Raw genomic sequence first — 16,906 nt, 5'->3', positions numbered from 1 at the left:
ACCTTTATTGAAAGTAAAATAAACAAGTGTACAAAAAAGCTGTCTTAAGCCAAAAACCGCACATTTTTCTTTGTTTAAACAATGATACCTTTATCGTTCTCTCGAAAACGAACAGCTCTCACTTTGTGCCTGCCACCTTGCAGTCTATTGCGCGCAAAAAATTCACCACTGATGAGTATTCTCAGTGGATAAGAAATGCGCCGCCTGACCTTGCTGCTTGCAGAATTGCGTGCTGCTTGCAAGCTTATTTGAAGTGTGGACAGGCAACGATCATCATCATAATCATCACAAGCCCATTCTATGTCCACTGCAGGACGAAGGCCTCGTCCTATGACCTCCAATTACCCCTGTCCTGCGCCAACCGATTCCAACTAGCGCCCCCGCGAATTTCCTAATTTCATCGCCCCACCTAGTCTTCTGCCGACTTCGACTGCGCTTCCTTTCTCTTGGTACCCATTCTGCAACCCTAATGGTCCAACGATTATCTAACCTGCGCATTACATGACCTGCCCAGCTCCACTTTTTTTTTCTCTTAATGTCAATTAGAATATGGGCTATACCCGTTTGCTCTCTGATCCAAACCACTATCTCTCTGTCTCTTAACGTTATGCCTGCCATTCTTTGTTCCATCGCTCTAAAAAAAAAAAAAAATCAGCAGTAGAACCCACCCCCCATACCCTGAATAGAAAGTTTTGGACGACTATGCTTATGACCACACTCCTTGCGCCAATTAATAGGCGCAAGGGCTGCGCCGCTTTCGCAGAGAAAAAAAAATAGAAGAAAAGTGTTGTCCGGCGCCTGTAGCAGGCAGAACAATGCGGCCCCACCCAATGCGTGCCTCGACCTAATTCCGGATTGTGTGAACCATTAACACAACAACACCACTCATCTCCGCTGTTACGTGGGCTGCAACAAGTCTCTTTTCTTGTTCTTTGCCTTTCATTTCAGCGCCTTTCTTTCTCCTTACTTTATTTCTACGTCAAGTAATGATTAAAGGAAGCGTCAGTCCTATTTCCGTTCACGAAAAACGGATAGACGGTGGATTTTTATAGGTCGTTTGCAAAAATCCAGTTTGCTGCATTGACCGGCTGTTTGGAGTTTTATCTATTTTATTTATTACATACACACTACCAATCACCGGCGATTTTAGCTCTTCTCCACAGACTCTATTCCTTCCTCTAAGTGCGGCCTCTCAAGGGAAGGAGCGCTAGCTCAACTGCTTTAGAATTTCTGAAAAAAAAAAAAAAGGTAGTCCTCATGATTCCCGACGCACACCTAACCGCCAGGAGAAAATGTAATGTTGCGATTCAAATGCTTTTGAGATCATTGAAACAGAAAATCGAGTAGTGGTATTTGGAGTGGTAAAGACGAAACGTTTCAATAGTAAGAATACATTGTTATGCTGGTCTGTGGTCGATAATATTGTGTCTGGAAGACACACATTTCTCGCTCACGGGCAGAATATATCTGCAAACGGTGGACCACAATGGGTCACGTTGTTCACTATGATTTTGTAGACGCTGCTGCTTATATAGATGAATTCTTGAAAACACAGACAGCGCTGAAAACGGGGCTAAACAAGAAGACACAAGACAGTGAGTGCGCTGTCTCGTTTTTGTTTGGTCCCGTTTTTAGCACTTTTCGTTTTTCCCAAGTCATGTACCAACTAGGTCGTCAGCATACGTCATTTAAGTGCATCAATTTGTATACGAGATATTCATCCCATTCCCTAACATCCCAGTCACTATATTTTTGCTGCCAACTACTACTGCACACGTCTTCCCTCTACCGTTTTACATTTTACAGCATCAATATAGCGCATTGAGGTTAGGAGCATCCACAGTTTTATTTCTGATAGCTGATCGCACGGTGGCAATGTAGATGCGTTACTGGTTTCGCATTCGTGCGCTTTCGCTGAGGCAACGTGCGGCGCGCCGCCGAAAGCGCCATCTCGCTTCTCTAGAGCAAACTGCTCCGCGAAAGGGGTCTTATAGAGTACACCTGTCAGAAAAAAAAAAGCATATATATGGACCACAAGCTCCATGAAAAAAAGAAAACGGAATTTATCCATAATTATGTTCATTTTTGTGTGTGGTAATGCTCTTTGTTTTGGATACACTAGTTTCACTTTATTCTTTTTGTTGTTGTTGTTGTACTGTTTTCCATGTTGTAACCACTCCTGCATGGGCCCGACGAGGGCCTGCAGTATTGTAAAATTAATAAATACATAAATAATTCAGACGCTCAAATTAATATTGAGGAGTGCACTGAGAAGTTCGGAAAAGTTTGGCCTGCTGTCCGTCTGTATTATATTGATAGGCGGAGAAACAAATTGGCTTACATCTGGCATACATGCTGCACCGTCGAACCACGGCTGCGATAACTTGCTGCGCATGCGCAGCTAAGAGGACGTATTTTATGACGACACGTTTAATTTTCCATTCTTTCAGCATAAAACGATGAGTAGGGACCAAGCGGTAACCTGGAGAAGACTACAGGCTGGAACCTACCCACACGGAACACTGCTGCACGCCATATACCCGGGCATCTACGGGCGAGACTGCAAGTTCTGCCCGCCGGACACGCCCAACACCTTGCGCCATATGGTGCTTGGATGCAGGAATAATCGAGAAGCACCACCATCATCATCGCCATCAGGCGATAACATGCAGAAAGAGGTGGATTCAGAAGAAGAATTGGAAGACCAGTGGGAGGCTCTGCTGGTGACGCAAGACCCTGACAGCCAGCTGCGATTGGTGAACAGGGCTCGGGCGGCGGCAGCGAGCCATGGCTACCTGGACTGAGGAGGCCATCCACCTTTGGGCTCAAGAGGCCTGGTCTCACAATAAAGTTTATTTCTCTCTCTCTCTTCGGCCCTTCGTCATTTGCTCTGAACAAGTCGCGTCGCCGTTATCGCAGGTACCGGGCACTCGATCGGCGCGATGAATGGATGGATGGATTGATGCAAAACTTTATAATGAAAGTCCTGAGGTACGCGACTCAGCGCGCTGCGGGCCGCTCCCACGTTGGGACAGTCAGGCCATGCCCGACCGTCGCATTGCGGGCCCTCTGGACAGCCCATAGTTGCGCCCCGACATCGGGGCTCTTGATAGCGGAGAGCCAATTGTCCTCATTGACTTGTTCAGTGCCTCGCAACGAGGGGCAACGCCAGAGCGTATGGTCAGAGTCCTTCCATTTTTTTTTCTGGTCACGAAACTGCCGCCTCAGTTTCATATAGAGCCAGCGCCCGCCGCTAGAGGCGCAACCGTGCATGAGAGGGCATGCGAACGCCGCTACCGCTGTGGTTGTGTGCGGGGCAGCCTCGGTATTCTAGCTTTCTCAACTTCATCAACCGTCGCTTTAGTTTCACGCAACTATTTTTAACATTGAATATGCTTAAATACTGCCTGAGTGCGTCTTCTGCCATGACATGAGCGCTCGGGAAGAAAAAGAAGCCGCTCATAACATGGAGCTTGCGGCGGTCTAAGACCAAAAAAAAAAAAAAGAAATCTGGCATTTTAAGAGCCAAAACCACTACACGATTATGAGGCACACCGTAGTGGGGGACTCAGGATTAATTCTGACCTCCTGGGATCCTTTAAGATGCACCTAAATTTAAATAAACGGGTGTTTTGCATTTCGCCCCCGTCGAAATGCGTCCGCTGTACACGGCCGGGTGGTCTCGGTCCAGGTTTCTTCATCATCGCCGTTCGCCTCAACACTTCGGTGGGCTCCGCTTTTTAATATTTGCCTGAAATGAAACACCGCGCATTGGAAACAAAGCGCCAGTGGTCCCACTTATCACCAGATGCAGACATATGGGCTGTTGCACCCCCGCTTACCCGTAAGTAAGCGCCAACTCTCCGCTGCGCATAGCGCCAGATTGTTCGCCGAGCACAGCTGTTCACTTTCTGTTAAACTGTGGCAGAGAAGGACTCTGACTGTGGGCAGTATCTTATAAGGAGATCCAAAGAATGAAATTGTTATTGCAAAGGGCTGCTACTGTAGAATACTTAATGACAAAGAAAAAGAAATTGAGCTGCTCCGTGCGCTTAAGATTTCTCTGCAAAGCGATGCCATTTCTGAATGAGATTTAGCTAGGATTAATGCAAGACAAACTTCGCTACTAAATGTCTTAGGTGCGGCTTTTACCAACGGATTAAGGCGAACGTGAAGTGTTAGGACCTGCATAGTTGAAACTAGCTGTATTGTAATTAGGCAATTGCCTTAGCAACAGCAGTCGTTTAGAAGCGTCAGTAAGCCCAGCACTTAATCAAGCTGCTCGTGGTTCCGACGCAGAAACTACGAGACTAGGTATTTTGGTTCTTAATGCGCAACTATTTACAATATGTTAAAATGCTGCAATCACCGGTCCTGATATTCTTACCATAGTCGAAAAATGAGAAGAACACTATAATTCGATTAAGAAAAGAAATAAAACGTGTTGGTGCAAAAACAACATACAAGCACGATCATTTATTCATCATGTAAAATAAGCGGAGCGAAATACACACAGCACAGAGGCGTCCGGTCACGAATGGTCCACCATTCACAATGCAGGAAGTTTGTTAAAAGCATGACACTGATACATTAAGCATAAAGAAATAACATCAAACGTGATAGATATGCACTGGGGGGCAGGAAACAAACACCAGCAAACGAATGGCAATAAATACGGAATGTATCATCGATTGTTTCTGTAAACAAGAAAGTGTAAAGCATAAGCATTTCATAACACATGGCTAAACAACTCTCGAACGAACACAAGTAGCCACATCACAAATACAGCAATTCTTTAAAATGGCTTGTTAGAGATACCACCATTCTACTTCTTCAGCTGTTACTTGCAACACGTGTTCGGCATCGTTGTCCCACCCCGCCACTTCAGCTAAAGATCCCAGCACTCGAAAAATAGCGCAGCACATGCACAGAATGCACTTGTTCACTCAGCTCGCCTAGCGCTGCGCACGCGTTTTGGTTAGAGTTACTGTATATGCTACCACAGTAATTCTAGTTTCGGTACGCGAACGATGCCCTCTGTGGCACGGTGGCGCCGCGTCGCGGCACCTTTGGGCAGCATATGAACCTCTCCCATAGCGTGACGGCGGAGTTTCGTGACCAGAAAAACATGGAAGGACATGGAAGGACTCTGGTATGGTCTAGGCTAACGATGTCATTGCAGTACCTGCAAGAACTACTGGCATAAGTGTCGGGATAAAGCTTTTGGAATAACGCCGGGCTTGGGTACGAGCCTGTTTGCAATAATCCGAGGGTCAATGCTTGCGCTCTATTTAACTTCTTGTGAAGAAGGGGAAAGTCTCTCCTGCCGAGATAAAAGTGCTGCGTAATTTTATTGTATGTGGTCGGTTGTTCTCTGTTCTCCACCATTGCGGGCCGGCGGGGGAGTTCTCCATGATCGCTGAAAGCGAGACCTCGCGCCTTGGAGCGGGCCAGCTCGTTGAGGTTTGTGGGGCCTCCCAGGATGGTTCCCATGTGAGCGGAGAACCACGTGAGAGTGTGGGTCGAGGATGCGAGCCGTCGAGGATGCGACAGGCTTCCTTACACACGACGCCAACGCTGAAGGCGCGGATGGCTGCCCTAGTCGCTGAAGATATTGGCCTGTTTGTCGTCCAGGAGGGCCAACGCAATGGCTACTTGCTCGGCCGCACGCTACGACGTACTTCGTACCGAAGCAGCGTTAACGGTCGAATTCCTGTGGGTGATCGATACTACTGTGAAACTGTTGCTGTTGCCATGCTCGGCCGAGTCAGCGAAGCAGCTCTGGCCTTCCTGGTTAGAATTAAAAATTGGATGGATGTTTACGTTATAACCATTAATACTCAGGTTCTCGGTTATCGCTCGGCTTCTCAAACAAGCGGGCGGAGCGCTGCTGGCGTGCGATAGACTCCAACGACCGTCACTACGTAAATTCTGCGATTTTACAGGTTGAGGCACGCCGTATACATAGTAAGGAACTCCAGATTAATTTTGCATAACAGAGGTTCTTTAACGTGCACTCAATGCACATGGCAGCCCCCACCGAAAGGCATGTATTAGCATTGACAGCTGCATTAGCGAAAACAGTCATCTCGCTTATGAAGATGCAGCTGAAAGCAATGTTTAGCGCTCCTTAACGACGTTGCGCAGTGGGCTTTTGCCTCGGCTTACCAAATGGTTGATTGCAGCACACTCCCCCATTTCCTGGCTTCCAATGTTGTAGGTGAGAAAGGACAATGGTTATAACGAAGTAATGGATACAACGAGGTGTGGCTCCTCCTTCAACTTATATGGAGCAAATTATTACGCTATATTTGGTTCTTTCTTTCTTTTTTTTTTCGGTATCCCGCTCAAGGTATGAACTACCAATTTCGGTCGACAGGATGTCTTGTCTGTTATTTCACATGGCACACGTGTCGTGGCATACATACGTGCGCGGTTCTGAAAGCCCTTTCGTTTATTGCAGCTCTTTTAACAGACAGACACGAAAGACGTATTGGCTTCGGCGCCAGAAGTTTCAAGAAACGCTGGTCCCCGGGCTATCTTTATTGATATAACGTTCTGCGCGCTGGGACTCGTGGACAGGAACCGCCACGCTCTTTGTTGGCGACCACTGTCGGCATTCGCTGTGAGTTCCGCTGGTGAACATTTCAATGCAGGGAAGGATCGACGCACGTCTGCCTCAGCCGCCACGTCGACTGCGATGGTGCTGCACACTCGAAAAACCGGGAGGGAAAGAGGGTCTTCTTCAATGAAACTCCTGCGAAGACAAGGAGCGATGATGTCGACGACTGTTGCGCTAAGACTACGGCACCGTGCGAGTCATAATTGCGGGAAAACAGCGTTGGCTATTGTATGTACTATTGTGTTACGTTAACCAGAAGGAGGGAAGGGGGGGCAATAACCGATTAATGGGAAAGTCGCTTGATTGATTCATGGGGTTTCACGTCACAAAGAAACATTGGGGAGCCCTGTGAGATGCTGCAGCGCGGGAGGCTTCGAATAAATTTTGACTTCCTGGGGTTCTTTAACGTACGCATGAATGTCGACGAAAAAAAAAAAAAGTCTGGCGTGCACCTACATCTGATCACACTAGCGTTTTTCTTCTTTTCTTTCTTTTTTGTGCATTTTTAGCCGCGACGTCGTGCTCAGCAGCACAACGTCATAACCACTGCCGCACCCCTGCGGGTAGGAAGGCTAATCGATCAATCGCCCAGCCCAGCACACTAAAGCCTCCGTTAGAGTGTACGAAGGCGAGCACCAGAAGCAGGAGTTTACCCAGGAAGTGAAATTAGGGGGTTGTATAAATTTCTAGGGCGAGGGAGGGGGGTAAGTGTCGAGGGTAGAGGAGAAGCTGTATGGTCATTTTTATTTTTTATTTGTGTCGTAGAGGTGTCGCGCAGGACTATAGCATGCAACATTTAGGACTCCAACACTGATGACAAAGGTTGCGAACGATTACTTCACTTTACACAAGGACTAAACTCATGTTTATGGACAGACAAAGCTAGGTAACAAGGATTACACAAAATATGTCTTCTAAATAAACACCGTTGCATCTTCCACTACAAGCCAGATAAGAACAATCTGTCCCGGCCTTCGCGTACATGCCATTCTCCCGGCGCTATTAAGCAAAATTACCGGTTGTCTGTGAAGAAAAAATTGTTACGAATTAAGGGGGTGCCTTAACAAAAACAAGGAGGTGCGTACCGTGCGTACATCCCTCTTAGGGGATGCGTAGGGAACTCACTGAACAGGAGTCTGCTCAGATTGGGGCGATCAGGTTCTCTCCGAGCAGCGCCTGCTGTAGGCGGCTCCACTGGACGTCCGCTGCACGATGTGCCTCCTCCTCCTCTTCTTCGTACTCCTGCGTCACGCGCGCACGCCACATCTAATCTCTCTCTCTCTCTCTCTCTCCGTGCAGTGACTCCGGACAGTGCTACGAAAGCCACGGGTTGTCAGTAACGGCCGGTGTCGAAATCCCCGCACCAGCGACGGCTCTCTCTAGGCAGTGAAAGCTGGTCTCGAAGGCCATGTTTTTGTTAATTGCATAGGACAGAAGGGCTTGCGGAACCAGAAACACGCCGTAGACGACCCGATTTGGACACCGTCTATCTAGGAAAGAGAACATAGAAGAAGGGCTCCGAGATGCCGACTAAGTGGAAACGTCATTAGTACGTCGCGAACTGGTATAGTTCGCAATGGCCGAGCGCTTGCTCCCTTCTGTGGAACACACAGAGGGCTTTCGTCACTTATTGGCTGACACGAGCCATAGCCGTCACTGCACTCTACACAGAACACGGATTGCGCATCCCACAGTAAGGACCACTCTCTGCACATATAAATCACTATCTGCCCCTAAAGAAATAAGAAAAGGCGCTGCGGTTGTTCACAACGCGAGAATACGTCGCCACCACAGTGCTGCCGTTACCGAATACCTCTCATCGTAAGTTATGTATACACAGTTTACGAAAATTGTCAACATCGTTTAACACGTGCGCACGCACGCACGCACGCACGTATATACAGGGTGTCCCACATAACTTGGGCCAAGAATTTAAAAATCAAAAGCGCGTTGGGAGCGAATTGAACCGAACGCATACTATTCGCAGTCTGTAGTAATGGAGATATTTTTGTTTTGTTTTCCCCGTAACTCACTAATTAATTAGTTTTAACCACTCAACTTTTTAATTATGGGCTGTGGACCCCAAGTATGATGAGCGGATTTGTGGAGCACCTTCAGAAATCACTGATCGAGTTGTTTCCGTTACGATACATCTCACGTAGTCCTTCTTTCCAGGTTGCAAAGAAAGCCCGCGAAATGTGAAAAAGGCACGGGACGTATATATATATATATATATATATATATATATATATATATATATATATATATATATATATATATATATATATATATATATATATATATATATATATATATATATATATATATATATATATAGCCGGCGGATTTCAGAAATTGCGCTTTTGTCGGCTAATGTCCATGTATGCATTTACAAGTAACACGTTTGAAAGTCTACGTTCGGTGGTCTATGGACTGTTAGGTATAATAGAATATACTTCTTAACGACCTTTTGTAAGCTTTGTCTGACCAAAAGGACTCGCCTACAAAGAAATTCAATCAGCCTACTTGAAATCTGTGGACTGCATGCCTATCGAGCTATTTTTATGAGGGACGATTCCGGGTGTACGTCAACACTACCACGTTTCCTCTACACTGAGCGTAAAACTCGCGACTGCTCACCGGCACTGTGTCGATGACAGCCTGCGCCAGCCGTTCGTCGTCGTAGCGCCTACGTCCGTTCCTGGCCACCTGGTACGCAGGCTGCTCGCTTGTCCCGCTCAGCGTCATGGAGACGGCGTTCAGTCGTCCGACGTTGTCCTGACCGAACTGCGGTACCCAGATCGACTGCCTCTGTCGAGCATTCCCTTCACAGACGAGGCTGTTTGCGCTGCCGCGAGGAGCTCACCTTGTCCCGAATGACGAGTACCCAGAGACCCCGCGGGTCTTCGCCCCACAGGTGGACCGTGAGGAAGGTCCAGTTGCGGAATCCTTGTCCCGTGGTGTCCTTGGCTCGGCGGTAGAGCAGCACGCTTTCGGTGCCTGCGGGGTGAGTGGCGGCGTCAACGTAGCGCAGGCACGTATGACGGGTAGGTCTACTCTTTCAGGTCTATAGCTGCAGTTGCACATACAAATTAACCTTAATGGTTTTCTTAAAATGAGGCACTGAGAGGCACGCGAAGACCACCTGTGCAAATAAGTTATGTGGCCAGGGGACCACAAAGTGAGATGATAATTATCGCTGTCAGCAGCCCAGTTAACTAAATATTAATAATTAGCTTTTTGTTGACTGCAGTAAGTGGGTATGTTTGCATTGAAAAGTTAGAGGCAGTCGTGTTTCTACACAATATCAGCTGGAATAATTTTTCCAGCGTGTCTGCGCTCCGAGATATTCGACTCCAAATTTTAATTGTCGTTCGCGTGATTACGCATGCAAGAGAGTTAGGATCGGTGCAAGGTTACTCTCTGATGTGACACGGTTGTTGCGTCACATAAAAAAAGATAAGTAAAATAAAGTAATAAAATAATAAGTAATAAAGATAACAGTAATAAAAAAGATAATAAGTGCTAACTAAAGTTTGTTCGCATAAAACTGAAACTGAAAAAAAAAAGAATTGCGATAGAAAGGTCAGGTCTCTCTCGCACTCAGTGCCTCTATACTGCAAAGACAGGACTGCGCTCGAGCAGTATCTCGCTGGGAAACGAGCGAACCGGCCGGCGATCGCAGGTACACGTCCAGGGCGCCCCTCTGCGAGTACTGCAGGTCCAGGTGCACCTGGACGTGCTCGAGGGCCGCCAGCGGGCACAGGAGGGCGTCGAACGCCAACTGCAGCTGCTGGCCGGAGGCCATGCGGCGTGGCAGCAGCGCCGACGGCTCCAGGCGGCACTGTTCGCGACGCCCCACGTTGGTCCAGTTCAGGGCGGCCTGCGTCGTTCGCCCTTCATTTAGCGGGAAACGTGATGCCAACTGTCTGCGTCCGTGTGACCGCGCTTACGCGGAAGAGTGGCAGGCCTCGATCGATATACTCTCTAAAAGAATAAACGTTAAAGGTATGCTAACAGACAGAACTAAACTATAGCGCGAGTATATTCTTTCTAGACTCCGCTAGCACTTATTCGGGGGCACATGGTTGCATATTAGCGAGGAAAAGGAAGTCAAATGTTGTGTTATTAAATTTCGCGCTCGAATTGCCTCACCGACGTGTTATTGGTATGGCGTTACGGATGGCGTATGCGTATGCGTTATTCTTTTGCGCCATAATCAAGAATGCACAGAAAGCAGTACCCAAATAGCCCAAGAAGGGAGAGAGAGAGAGAAAGCGCGCGAGAGAGAGACGAAATAAAGAAGAAAGGCATGAGAGGCATTAGAAGCGGTTTGATACTTTATAATGTAGAAGGGGAGGGCAAGATAGATAAGAAGGAAACAGATAAATAGACAAACGGGCAGCCAGGCAGATAGATAGATAGATAGATAGATAGATAGATAGATAGATAGATAGATAGATAGATAGATAGATAGATAGATAGATAGATAGATAGATAGATAGATAGATAGATAGATAGATAGATAGATAGATAGATAGATAGATAGATAGATAGATAGATAGATAGATAGATAGATAGATAGATAGATAGATAGACGGACGGACGGACGGACGGACGGACGGACGGACGGACAGACAGACAGACAGACAGACAGACAGACAGACAGACAGACAGACAGACAGACAGACAGACAGACAGACAGACAGACAGACAGACAGACAGATAGATAGATAGATAGATAGATAGATAGATAGATAGATAGATAGATAGATAGATAGATAGATAGATAGATAGATAGATAGATAGATAGATAGATAGATAGATAGACGGTGTGCACTCGCGCTGACACCGCCGTCGACACAACACCATAGTACTAAAGCCGTTATTACAAGTCTCTTGCTGTTAATAGTTGTAACAATGCCTTCGCGCAACCTCTTCGGCGACGGCTGAGGAGGTCGGCATTCAAAAAACGGTCTGTTCTGAAAGTGGTCTGTCAAAGCGCAGCTAGCACGGTCGCGAGTGATCGTTTCTGCGCACTACATGGACGGCAGGTGGGAAAGACCGTAATGAGCACACGCAGCGCGTGACAGGAAGCTTACCTGTACCATGGCGTGCGCGTCCATCAGTCCAAATCCGAAGCGGCTGTTGTAGAGCAGGCCGGCGGCATTTCGCTTCCAGCCCCGGTTCGAGCTGAGCGGCGCGAAGTCCGACGTCCACGCCACCAGGTGCTGCACGTCGCGCCAACCAAGGTCCGGGCTGCGATCACAGTGCGCCGCCGCGCGCGTGAGTTCTCGACACGAACATAATAACTTGCCGACATGACAAAAGGGTAAAATCGGAGTAGTTAACGTTCTGCGGAAACCCACGTAACCTGCTGTGGTCGCTGCACACGGTTCCACTCGAGGTCATCGGTTGGACTACAAACTGCAACAGCAGCATTTTCATACGGAAGGCAAGCAAAAGCGCTCCCGTACTAGTAGATACGGGTGGGCGTATAAACCAATGTGGTAAAAATGATTATTCAGCCCTCCATTACGGCTTCTCTCAAAGCCCCGTATTGCGTTTAGACGTTAGGCTCACTCACTCACTCACTCACTCACTCACTCACTCACTCACTCACTCACTCACTCACTCACTCACTCACTCACTCACTCACTCACTCACTCACTCACTCACTCACTCACTCACTCACTCACTCACTCACTCACTCACTCAATCAATCAATCAATCAATCAATCAATCAATCAATCAATCAATCAATCAATCATACTGTATGGACTTCCGCCACTATTTCAGGGATTTCTCGACGCTCCAGCACTTCGATCGTCCATTCGCCCACCCCCTGCTATCCGTTAGACTCCGGGTTAGCCCTGTACGTGGATCTGCTCACGAGTTTCTTATGGGACACCGAATTCTACCAGCTTCTCTGATTTCGCTGAATTTATTTTTGCGTGTCTGCGTGCGCTTGTTTCTTTTATGTGCGCACGTCTCTCATTACTGCCTCTTTTCATTTTCGTTATTTACTTCTCTATTCTGCTATACGTCTCTCACTCCGGACATCTGGAATTGAGCGCCGTGCCAATCTTTCCTCCTGCTGCGTCCTCCAGGCAAGGTTATAAGGCCTCCCCGCAAAAGCCCCTCTCTCACGTACTTGGCTTGCAGAACGAGCGCCACGATGCCCGCGGCCAGCGGCGCCGACGCCGAGGTGCCCGTGTGCTGCGTGGTGCAGCGGTCGTGCAGGTCCGAGGTGGACACCTTCTGGTCGGTGTAGGCGCCCGACGAGTAGGCGGCCGCCATGGTCGAGGCGCACTTCTCGCCGTAGTAAGGGAAGCGGCCGCGCTGGCTGGCGCCGGACACCGACAGGGTGTACGGGGAGCCCGCGTAGCCGTCGCAGTTGCAGTTGTCCCCCTTGGCGCCGCCGTTGCCCGAGGCCCACACGTAGACGGAGCCGCGTCCGCCGCGTCCGAAGGTCACTCCCCGCTCGAGGGCCTCGCTGGCCAGCCGCTTGGGGCCGTCCACCGTGCGCCCGTCGTCCGAGGGGCCCCACGACGCGCTGAACACGTCGATCTCTGCGAGGCCCGCCCCAATCGCGTCGTCCGTAAGACCGAGGGGAAAATTTTGCGACCCGCTTCTATTTCTTTAAAATCCCTAACAATGGTACGAAGCCTGAATTTCTCGGGTGCGCCACGAATAATAAACTGCAGCTACTTTTATGCGACCGCTTCTAAACGCGCGTGCACCGAGTGCGTGACAGAAGGTCACTGTAGGTGTCAGAGAAAGCGGAGGTGGCGATCACGTGGTATCGCAACAATATTACAAACAAAAGACAGTCATCCTGGTGCGGTTTCTGGAGCTCCGTGCGTCGACCGTGTCACTGAAAAACTTCCACCTGCACGCTTCTGTTGGAAATGCAGGGAAACTCTTGTCCTGTACGTCAAGTACTGAGTGGACTCTGCATTCGGCAGCACGGTCATAGTGTGCGTACGTGCACCCGTCAGGGTATATCTGGTACCACGAGACCGAGACATCAGATTTCGGGGACGTGAATAGGCTCCTTTTCCACACTCGAAGCCACACTGTACTTGAGGCGGGTTTTGAACTGGTCGAATTCAAACGTAATGGTGAATATTTATTTGTAAAGCTCTCGCGGAATTGAGGCTCCATATGGTAATTGCTTGTAGAACAGCTGTTAAAAAATGAATAAATAAAAAATAAGAGTGACAATTATTTTACTCTGTCAGTACTTCTCTAAATGTAGCATACGTGGTTCTGCTTACCTTCGACGTTGAACGCCAGCGACGTGGACTCGACGGCGTCCACTACGTCACCGTCCAGCATGCGGATACCTGCGTGATCCGTCGCGCTATTCTCACATTGCGTCAGCAAAGCAATAAATGGATTAGTTTATTAATGCTGATCCAGTAGCATCTTTCCTTGTGTCACTGCTTTGGCGTTTCTGCCTTAGCGAACACTACAAATCAAATAACTCCTGTAACCACCTCACTTCCAAAATGCTGCGGCAAGTTTGAAGCACCGAGATGCACATTCTAGACATATATACATGTAATGGGCACCAAAGTGAATGTTTGATAGAATTTATTTATGGCGTGCTCCTCAGTTTTGTGCCATGTGTCGAAGGTCATTTCTTGCCATCTAATTTTCTTCCCCCCTCGGCGCTGAAGTACTTTTTCAAACACGGTTGCGTAGTTGGTCGATTTTCTTCAGACAATCCGAGTATCTACACGCCTCGTCGTTGGCATCGGCTCCCCGAGACATTACTTCGATTCCTCATAGATTTTTTATGCGTTTACAAGTCGCAACACAACATATCTCATTCGTGCAGACAGTGTTTATGAGAGCAGCGCACGACGTCGCATGCATAATAACAATATGCGCACCTCCAATACGTGCTTCGTACGCCACGCCAACTCCGCAGTTCCGGTTGTTGGCCGTCATGGCAATCTCTCCGGCACAGCGGGTTCCGTGGCTGCGGAGAAATAATAGCAAAATGGGCTGCGATTCCTTTATCGTCGGTGTTCAGGCACAGGGAAAGCTAAATTTTACCATCAGAACTATACGTCGAAAAAAAAAAGTCGTTGTTATTCCGTTGCGTTGAACTGACTCATTGGTACGGCCGGTTGATTCTCATCGCTTTTGGTCGGAGTCAGTTGGTACCCCTTATAGGTAGGTGTCTGTGGGTACTATCTATCCCAGGCCACGGCCATTTGCTTACTGCAAATTATTTCAGCGCCTCACAGGTCGTGGTGGCTATGTGTCTTCGGCGTTCTGCTGCTAAGCACGAGGTCGCGGGATCGATACCTGGCCAAACCCGCCGTGGTTGCTCAGTGACTATGGTGTTGGGCTGCTGAGCACAGAGGTCGCGGGATCGAATCCCGATCACGGCGGCCGCATTTCGATGGGGGCGAAATGCGAAAACACCCGCGTACTTAGATTTAGGTGCACGTTAAGGAACCCCAGGTAGTCAAAATTTTCGGAGTCCTCCACTACGGCGTGCATCGTAATCAGAAAGTGGTTTTGGCACGTAAAACCGCATATTTTGTTTTTTAATACCTGGTCGCGCGCCCTGGCGAGTTAATTGCGAGTACAGGCTACATACAAAGAAGCGAACACTCATAATATTTAGGCGGTACGCCTTGTTCTTTCGGGTTACGTGCATCAATGTCGGCTCAGCAACCGATAAAGCAGGAATAATCATCAAACAATTTAACATTACATGCAGCCCACGCATTCAATGACCCCCCGTATATATATATATATATATATATATATATATATATATATATATATATTGTTACGTCCAAGCGCGTCAAAGGGACGCGGGGATCAAGAAGAGAGAGGAAGAGGAGAACGAAGACTGTGCAGCGGCCATTCCTGCTGTTCGTAGCCTGCCGTTCCTGCTCTCGCACGCTTGAATAAACCCCTTTTTCCCGTGCTTGTAACAAATTGGTGGAGGTGCGGGGTACACCTCGTAACCACGGAGCCTACGCTGCTACAACTTCGCCGAAGCCGTCGACTTGCCGGACTTCCGCCACCATCACCTGACATGACTGAATACGCCTGCCAGATTCCCGAAGGTTCTGACGCGGCTTCAAGGCCAGCACCTGGCGTTCCGTGGCAATACTACCGGGTGCCACTCACTTTCGGAGGAAAAGCCGGAGAAGATGTCGACGAGTGGCTCACAAACTACCGAAGGGTGAGCCGATCTAATGGTTGGAACTCGACCGCACAGTTGTCAAATGTTGTGTTTTCCCTTACCGACACAGCACTCGTCTGGTATGAGAATCACGAAGACACGCTCACTTCATGGGAGCTTTTTGTAGAGGAGCTCAGAGCGTGTTTTGGAGACTCTAGCGCAAAAAAGAAACGCGCCGAACAGACGCTTTCGCAAAGAGCTCAGATTCCCGGCGAGACCTGTACGACATATATCGAAAAAGTGCTGAAACTGTGCAAAATAGTGAACTCTCAAATGTCTGAAGAGGACAAAGTTGGACATTTGTTGAAAGGGATAGCCGAAGACGTCTACAATTTTTTGATCGGCAAAGAAAGCTTGGATTCCGTGTCTGACGTCATTCGCCACTGCAGGACCTTTGAGACGCTGAAGATGCGACGGATAATACCGAAGTTTGGTCGCCTGGCTCATGTCACAACGGTGGCAAGTGTAGACCCGACTTCGTGTGTTGACCTTCCATCAACAATACGGCAGATTGTTCGCGAAGAGTTGCTCCATCGGGAAGAGATGTACCGTTGCACACCCGGCATCGCTGGTGCGTACTTGCCACACGAGATTCGAAACACGGCCGTTTCGACCGCATGGCAACCCACGGTTCACTCAGCGACCGTCGAGTATAGGTCTACCCCACAAACGAGAGGGACCCTGAGCTATCAAGATCATGACTACGACCAACGCCCTCGCCGCACGCACGCCTCCGGGCGGCCGATGCCTAGCCATGATGAATGGGACCCACCTGCCGGCTATGCAGTCGACAGCAACATGCGTGACTACGTGCAAGAACATCGAAATATGCGGCATCTGCCGGTGTGTTTCCAATGCGGTGTCGCGGGCCACATAGCGAGATTTTGCAATCGTCGCCCAACAACGTGGAATCGTCGATCGGGGTCTTCAACAAGGACCACACCTCCTACGAGGACAACTCGACAGCCATGCACCACCTCTTGGTCAGCTGGCGTCCCTCCTGGCAACGATTATTGGCAGAGAAGCTTCCGGAGCCGCTCGCCGGCATCTGACAGGAGTTTGACGCC

General features: G+C 48.7%; 1 protein-coding gene across 1 annotated transcript in view; it reads right to left on the bottom strand.

The window, feature by feature from the left end:
* Positions 1–6,493: 6,493 nt before the first annotated feature.
* LOC135909712 (neuroendocrine convertase 1-like) overlaps positions 6,494–16,906 on the bottom strand; it is a 34,527-nt gene continuing 24,114 nt past the window's right edge. The window contains exons 7-15 of the mRNA XM_070535335.1: positions 14,524–14,612; positions 13,903–13,971; positions 12,777–13,194; positions 11,725–11,881; positions 10,292–10,505; positions 9,489–9,622; positions 9,263–9,409; positions 7,708–7,864; positions 6,494–6,757 (exon numbers count right to left, since the gene is read on the bottom strand). Of these exons, the coding sequence (XP_070391436.1) occupies positions 7,763–7,864; positions 9,263–9,409; positions 9,489–9,622; positions 10,292–10,505; positions 11,725–11,881; positions 12,777–13,194; positions 13,903–13,971; positions 14,524–14,612 (1,330 nt within the window). The 3' untranslated portion in view covers positions 6,494–6,757; positions 7,708–7,762. The remainder of the gene's footprint in view (positions 6,758–7,707; positions 7,865–9,262; positions 9,410–9,488; positions 9,623–10,291; positions 10,506–11,724; positions 11,882–12,776; positions 13,195–13,902; positions 13,972–14,523; positions 14,613–16,906) is intronic.

Source organism: Dermacentor albipictus, chromosome 3, assembly GCF_038994185.2.
Source record: "Dermacentor albipictus isolate Rhodes 1998 colony chromosome 3, USDA_Dalb.pri_finalv2, whole genome shotgun sequence".
In the NCBI taxonomy this organism is placed as follows: Eukaryota; Metazoa; Arthropoda; class Arachnida; order Ixodida; family Ixodidae; genus Dermacentor; species Dermacentor albipictus.
The sequence above is the reverse complement of the archived record's forward strand: the minus strand, read 5'-3'. Positions and strand labels throughout refer to the sequence as shown.